The sequence below is a fragment of the Anarrhichthys ocellatus genome, unplaced genomic scaffold, assembly GCF_004355925.1.
Source record: "Anarrhichthys ocellatus isolate YVR2014 unplaced genomic scaffold, GSC_Weel_1.0 scaffold1573, whole genome shotgun sequence".
Taxonomy (NCBI): Eukaryota; Metazoa; Chordata; class Actinopteri; order Perciformes; family Anarhichadidae; genus Anarrhichthys; species Anarrhichthys ocellatus.
In genome coordinates, this window is record NW_022281547.1 from 2462 (window position 1) to 10665 (window position 8204).

At 43.8% G+C, this 8204-nt stretch overlaps 1 protein-coding gene across 2 annotated transcripts in view; it reads right to left on the reverse strand.

Annotated features, from left to right (window-relative positions):
* Positions 1–2603, reverse strand: part of LOC116377700 (protein FAM83C-like) — a 4806-nt gene extending 2203 nt beyond the window's left edge. Inside the window, exons 1-2 of one of the 2 annotated variants that reach the window (XM_031839403.1) lie at positions 2561–2603; positions 1596–2142 (exon numbers count right to left, since the gene is read on the reverse strand). In XM_031839403.1, coding sequence (XP_031695263.1) covers positions 1596–2142; positions 2561–2595 — 582 coding nt within the window. In that variant the 5' untranslated portion in view covers positions 2596–2603. Of the gene's footprint in view, positions 1–1595; positions 2143–2342; positions 2515–2560 lie in introns of those variants that run through there. The other variant, XM_031839404.1, reaches the window with a different exon arrangement.
* Between the last annotated feature and the right edge of the window lie 5601 nt (positions 2604–8204).

Genomic DNA, 8204 nt, shown 5'->3' on the forward strand with positions numbered 1-8204 from the left:
CCAAACAACTACAGAGAGACCCAAAACAACTACAGAGAGACCCAAACCAACTACAGAGAGACCCAAACAACTACAGAGAGACCCAAAACAACTACAGAGAGACCCAAACCAACTACAGAGAGACACAAAAGATCAACAAAGAAACTAAACTATGCTAAAGAGACACACACTACCACAACAAGATGCAAAACAACTACAGAGACACAAAACAACTACAACTACAAAAAACGTGCAAAACAACTCAAATGAGACAAAACTTCCACAAAGAAAACTAAACAATTACAAAGAGACGCAAACTACCAAACCAATAACAACTATAGGGGGACGCAAAATGACCAAAGAGACACAAAAAACATCTACGAAGAGACAAAACTACTAGGAGACGACGAGCAACGACACAAAGATGCAGCAGTATTTTGTGTTGCTGCTACAGATGTGGGGGGGGGGGGGTCTTCTACATGTGTCCACGGTCTCATTATCCATCCACGGCCGGTGATTAGAGAGTCAGATCTTTCCAAATCTGTGAACCGAGGTCAGCTGATAAGCGAGCGATGCCTCGGTGCTGACCAGACATGACAGCAGGCAGGACGCCGACTCAGCAGCTTAACAAGTGGAAACCACAGGAGGCAGAAAGCAACGCACTCAGGTAGAAGCCCAGAGACCACAACACACAACACCGACGGAAGGAAACACAAGCATTTATTGTCGTGTTGTTTGTCGAGACGCCGTCACGTCGTTTCCTGACAAACATGAAAACATAAACTCTCTCAACTGAACGTGCAGATATTTTCATTTCAAAGTTTGACTGACACAAGATGTCTCCACAAAACCTGTCTCTTCTTCTATTGTTTTCATGTTACGCAATGTCTGTACTTCATTCATGTCGTAGCTTTGATCAACTCACTGTCATTGAACTGTTTAATAATCAGATTATCTGCAGATTATCTGCTCTGATATGAATAAAAAGCTGCTGGATGAATAACGGCTTAAAGTTTCCACATCACACTTGTGAAAGTTACATGTTGGACCACGATTGGCTCCAAACTAGTCGTGGTGTCGCATCTTGTACGTAGATTAATGTTGAGCACAGAGAAACATCAGAATAACATCATCGTGCTTTTAACGGCTCACTGGGATGAATGAATAACTATTTACCTCCTTAGATTCTGATTAAAAGCCTGTTATCGAGGTAACGTTTTGGTAAATACATAATCCTCAGACAGGAGATCTTAACTTGAATGTTTAACGTTGACTTAGACTACATGAGGCCTGGTCACTGGAGACCAGGTGACCCACTGACCTCCTGGCTTCACTTTATTCTGTTGATCAGCTGATTGATGAGTGTTTATTTAGGTGTCATGGAACATCATGTGTGCTGCTAATCCGGGTCTAATGCTCAACAAGACCAGGGTTACATCGTTTCTGAGCATAAAGTCAGATTTAAGGAATTAATAAACAACATGATGATGATCACACAAATATAAAACCCCAATACAACTTCATACTTGTTATTTGTTCACTGAAGTGAATTATTCCGCATGATATAGATGTGTAATAAATGCTGAAGCAGATGTGTAATAAATGCTGAAGCAGACCTTTTTGGCGGTGTTGATCAGGGACCTGATGAGGTCTTTCACGTTGTGGGACTTGTCCCTCTGGAAGTAGATCTGCGTCTCCGACGGTCCGTACCTCGCCGGGGAGTCCGGCCAGCCGAGCTCCAGCATGGGCGGCTCGTCGTCGGACATCATCGGGAAGTAAGTCCCGGAGGTGAGGTCGGACACGGCGTCTCCGTCTCCGAAGTCCCGGTCGTTGGGACCGCCGCCGCCGCCGCCGCCGCCGCTGCTCTCGGAGGCGCACGTCTTGGCCGCTTGCTCGGTGATGTAGCGCACCTCCAGCGGGGACAGAAAGTTGAGCTCCCGCTCCTCGGTCAGCACCCGGCGGTACTCCTTCTCCCCTTGCTCCAGCAGGGCGTCCGTGGCCAGGCGGGCCGCCTCGTTGTGGCTCAGCTCCAGCGTGGACACTTGCCTCCACGGGTTCTTCACCTCCTCCAGCCGGGACGCCAGCTTGCCCAGCGGCTTCCTGCCGGACGCGGACGGCCGCAGCGCCTCCGAGTTGATCATGGTGCCGGGGTAGTCCGCAGCTCTGGGGGGTTAATGTTCAGCAAACAGGAGGTTTAATAAAGAGACTAAACTAGTTCCTGCTATCACAGCTGTGTGGAGACATTACTGCACAGAAGGAGACATATAAACAAATAAACTCCAGCAGATCAATACTCCAGCGGGTCCACGTCGATACAACACAAGCAGCTGGTCACCTTGTTTAAATATGTGTTAAAAACTCACAATAACTCCCAAAGTCCTTATCAGAGGGATGTTTCAACTGTTTCTGTTTTATGTCATCCGGGTTTTAATCTCGAGAATAATCCAAACGGCCCGGATTGGCTTCCTGTCCGAGGCGCTGAAATGGTCCTCTCTTCTCTAGTTCCTCGTCACGTCACAGTCTGTCCCACGAGCCGCTTCCTCAGTGTGTGTGTGTGTGTGTGAGAGAGAGAGAGGCTCACCTGTTGCTACCTGTCCTGTCATTGGTCTCCAACATGCTCCTCCTCCTCCTCCTCCTCCTCCTCCTCCTCCTCGTGTCCCTCCGTTGTCAAGCCAACCAGTTCACAGACAGGATGGCCAACTTCTGGTAAGACATTTCAAAATAAAGTGAGAAGGCGCACACCTGTTGGGTGTCAGTGTTTCATTTTACAGGTCTGTCATTTGATAATAATTATGTAAGTTCTTACTTATTCTGAGTAAAATGTGACTTTAATTGAAATAAACGCTCCATTTAAACGTGAGTAAATATGAATTCATCCTTCATTCCTTATTAGAAACTTTATTTTTCATCATAAAATGATTTGACAGACAAAAGAAGGTAATATAACAACAGAGGAATAAACAAAGCAAGAACAAATGAGGTAAAGTTTGAACGCTGATGAAAGAACAAACTAAGAAATACAATAAATGAATAAAATATCAAAAATAAAATGAAGCCGTACAAAGACGAGCCGGAGTGCAGAAAAACACTGTTTATGTTTTCCTCACAATACTGTAAAAATGACACATGTAGTGATTTCTGGGATTTAAAGATAGTTTGATCATTTACATGGTTCACAGTTGTGTTCATTATTTATTGGTGCATTTAAATGTTTGAGTTGCATCTTAAGTCAACAGATGCAATAACGTAAAGTCTGTAAAGATAACGCAACACAATAGATGATAATTTATAATAATAAAATGAATTACCAGTGATTTCCTTCAAATTACATCCAGAAGTGTTTCATGTAAAATCTGGACTTGAATGTTTTGTGATATTATTTGCAGGTAATTCGTGCAATCTCACTCACTTTACAATATAAGGCTCTTTATTATGATATATTATACGTGCTTTTATCATAATCTACAATGAGAATTAATGAATCAATGAGTATCAATCCACCTTTTTTGTAATAATTCAACTTGTTAATTCCTTTACTTGCATTTTTTTGTATGTGCTTTTATTTTGAAGGCAGCATAGCCTCACTTCCTCCGTCAAAAAACATAAAATCAACGCTGAGGGTACTTCTCAAGTCTCTTACTTGCATCCCTGTTTCCCTCACTTGGGTCAGAAACCTAATCAAATATAAACTAGTTTATTGTGATCCGTCTTCACTCTGGTGTTAAACTCAGTCAGTCAGTCCGATCTGCAGCGTCCAATCACATGACTGATGAACAGTGAGGGGGCGTGTCGGCCGTTAAAACACGACCTGGAAGTCTGTTCTCGTGGGTTAAATGGTACTCCTGTACTATAACACACACACACACACACACACACACACACACACACGCACCTCCATCTGCCATGTAGGGATGAAGTAATCAGGCAGCGGATGATTACGGTCTTTAGAGTATTATCCTTGTTTTCCTGCTCAATAACAGACCGAAGCTTTTATTAGTTTATATAATAATAATAATAATAATAATAATAATATGAGGAGCCTGAAAATGATCTTTATAAAACCCTTTCATTTAGATTCTGACAGAACTCCATCACGTGCTCTTTAAAGAAAGACAGTTTCTGCCCATTGAGACACTTCATCATGTAAATTATTGGAGACTTAGAGACATTTTAAAAAGTCAACTATAAGGTCACCAAGATAGTTCAACTGCAGCCATCAGGAGTTTACTGTTAATGATATTAAATCAAAAGTGTGTCACAGAGTTTTATTTATAGGAAACAGTGAATGCTCAAACTTACAGCAAATATCTAAAACTATCAATCAACACATAACTGAATCATAATAAAGCAGGTAGATGAACAGATTACGACCAGGACCCTCTGAAGCTGCTTTTCATGTTCATGTGAAATACAAGTTTTCATTACTTAATGCCAAATATTCTGCTCAATATCATGAAAAATATTACTTTAGTTGACTTATCTTTATGAATTAATGTTAGTTATTCTATTTTGCACTGCTGTTAGCATTACTTCTTCTACTCTTTATGTTTTTACTCAACTGTTTTCTTTTTCTAATTCTTCTTTTCTTCTTCTTTGTTTTTTAAATCAATCTCCGGCACAAGAATTTCCTTCGGGATTAATAAAGTTCCATCTCATCTGAGTTGATCTACTTCTGTCTGAAGTCCACGGACACGTTGTTTAGAACATTAATACATTTTGATGTTAATCTGCATTCAGCAGGTTCCTCTCCAGGAAGCTTCAGAAGAATTCACGTTCTGTTCTACAGAACTCTGAGTGAAGCTTGAGACCCGTAAGACAAAGTGTTCTCGTACATCGTGCTCTGTGGACGTCAGAGAGCCAGAGATCATTAGAAGGAGAGGATCCCCCCCCCACCGGGGAGCAACGCGACCAAATTAACAGAAGAACGTGTCTGAACTTGTCCGTCCTAAATGGTTTTTCTGTGTCAACGCTGAGGGCGGAACAGTCACAGAGTCCTCGCCCTGCAGAGGAAGAGAGAAGCACTTCCCCTCCAGGTACGACTTCACCGACGTCCGTCATCACTCGTAAACATCCGCGAGGAGTCCACGCTTAACGTGTGACTAAATATTGACCCAACAGGGTGGAGGTGCAGACGCACACACCAAACACCTCTACGATGCAAAAGCTCCCGACTGACATCATCGCTCTGCAGTGTTTGTATAAGTAGAATAAGCTGCTCTGTGCTACACTTAGCGTAATGAGGGATTTGGTTTTGCATACACTCAGGTCACGAGTGCTGGTGGAAGAATAAAGTCGCCTCAACGACGTTATCTCCAGCACGTTCGAGCTGCAGCCGAACCTTGAATGCATCCTGCTAACGTAGACACAGACACATTCAGGGCGAGAGGTCACGCAAAGTTTCTCTCTTTGCTCTGAACTTCCCTCCGCTCATTCAAACGTCGTGTTTCAGTGTCAAGTCCGTCAGAGAAGAGTCAAACCGGTGGTTCTAGTTCTGAATATTATCTGGACATCTTCAGTGCAAACAGAAGGCGGCCGTCCCGTCTGTCTGCACCACAGATCACACGTCAATCAAACCTCAAAGACGTCTCTTTCTTCAGAGTCCCTGTCACTGAAGCTCTTCTTCATTCTAACTGATGTGTTTCTCTCTTTGGATCAACAGGATTCTGCTCGTCAGCGTATTGATATTTACGCACGCATACAGTCTGCTTACAAAGAAGCAAAACATAAACTCAATTATTAATCGGTTAAAAAAGATGTTAATGAGCGTGCGTGTCCTTCTGAGGAATGACTCGATGACTTCCTGTTTGCAGGTGTGAGCGTTAGATACTCGTGGTCACATGTTGGAGGTGAGTCAGCTGGCGTCCAGCTGCAGGGAAGTCACTCTGACTGAGTCAGAACAGAAATGACTTCTACGTGAGTGTTTGGCAGAAAGCGACGACTCATGATTGTGTGGTAGAGACAGGAAGAAGTATTGTGATCTATTACGGAAGTAAACGCAGCAATAGATTCATGTAAATAATAGATTCATGTAAATATCGCCTTTACAAAGAAAAGTCCTGCATTCAAAGTCCAGAAGTAAAAGTATTCTCAGTAAAATGTCTCCTGTGGCTGATATGTGATATTTGATACTGAAGCATCAATGTTAGAGCAGCACGTTACTGTTACAGCTGTGGGTCCCAACATAGGGGTCGGGCCCCTCCAAAGGGTCACAAGATAAATGGTTAACCGGAGAGAAGAAGAATAACTAACTACTACTGTCTTCACTTTCTGAGTGTTCATCTAGTCTTAGTTCTAAGTGAAGCGTTGATCATCTGAACAGACATTTAAATGAAACCATCTCACACGTTTGGAGGGGAAACGTCTCTTTGGTGGAACAAACAACCCGAACGAGGAGCCGACACTGAACACTGTGTCTGCAAGAAGTCACAACCCCAAAAACGAGGCAGAGGCAGGGAACGCGGGGCAGGGAACGTGGAACGCGGGGCAGGGAACGTGGAACGCGGGGCAGGGAAAGCGGGGCACGGAACGCGGAGCAGGGAAAGCGGGGCAGGGAACGCGGAGCAGGGAAAGCGGGGCAGGGAACGCGGAGCAGGGAAAGCGGGGCAGGGAACGTGGAACGCGGGGCAGGGAACGTGGAACGCGGGGCAGGGAACGCGGAGAACAGAGTGACGAATATGAAACTCAGAAAAATCCCCAATGACTGCGACGTACGTGACAAACAAGTAAACATGAAGCAGGTGAGGGAAAGTTTACGCTGAAGGCAGGAGGAGAAGTGGAAGGACTGGTTTGCATCTTTGCATCAACAAGTGAAGCTTACATGCTGCCTTCATGCATGTTGTAAGTGAACATACAGCAGCATTTTCCCGTGTCAGCGGTCTCAGTACATGTGCTGTTCAGGTTGATACTGTGGAGCAGGTTCTAGGATTTGTAAAGACACACTGAAGCTGTTTGGCAGAACGTTTTCAGTAAATGCAAATGAAGTGAGGAGAGAAGCACAAAAGAGAAACATCAGAACAACGTGAGAATCCAAAAGGTCAGAACTGTGCAGACCAATCAAAATCTTCCTCCTACGGGGAACAACCTTTTATTCATGGAGCTGTGGAAGACAAACACGCACTAATGTTTAATATCATTGCATGCTGGAACAATTAGAGTTTCTCCTCATCAGAACAACAGGGATGCACACAGAGAAGTACGTGCACAGAACACAGCAGTGAGAGTTGAGTTCATGGTGGCAGTAAAGATAAGCATGATGTATGACCTAAAAACATTCACGAAGGCATTTAAAGGCTCCTCGGTTTGGATCACCATCAAAGTTACTTGTGTTTTATTGAATAAGTGGATAAGGACACAATGACAATAATCATAATTATCTGCTTGAACAGCAGACGGACTCCTGCACAAAGTACCGGAGTGTAATGTCACGTGGCTGTTTTCTATCTGCAGGATCGTCTTTTCATAACAAATGTAATTTGTCGCACTTTGAACACAGGAGCAGGTTTGTAAGAGTTAAAGCTCTGAATCCAGATAACGATCAGAGAGTCTGAATAACATCGTGCCTCCATAGTCTGATGGTGGACCAGCATTACTGCAGAGATCTCTAAACCATCTCCACCATCACTGACTGGGGAACTCCAGCAGCACATGGACGTCTCTCCAGCCTTTTCCCTGCGAGTAGGAGTGAGCAGCAGTATTACGTAAGTGCAGATCGCTCACATAATCCTGCTGACGTCTCACGCAAACCGCCTCACCTCCGTCACAGTTCTGATGCTTCATCTTTGTTGTCGAGCAGCTTTCTGCAGCCGGCGCACCTGCTCCTGATAACCAATCAGGTGAACTCGCTGCACCAGCTGCATCCAGTTAATACCTGTAGGATGGAATCAAGCTGCTCTGTGATTTGGATGGATTACTGAAGGGGCCTAATGGGCACAGGGCCAGGGGCCCAACATGTCCGGGCCTTCACTTACCAAATGTAAAGAGTTACATACCAGGTAGAGACTGAAAATAAACACAAAGAAACACTAAAGGACTACAAAGAGACACACAAATACGTCAAAGAGACCAAAACCAATGGATGTAAAACAGCTGCAAAGAGACACATAAACAAACAAAAACAAAAACACTCAAAATGACTACAAAACGACAAAATAACTAGAAAAAAAACGACAAAAAGACCAAACATATTACAAAGTGACACAAAACAACTACAAAGACACACATAATGA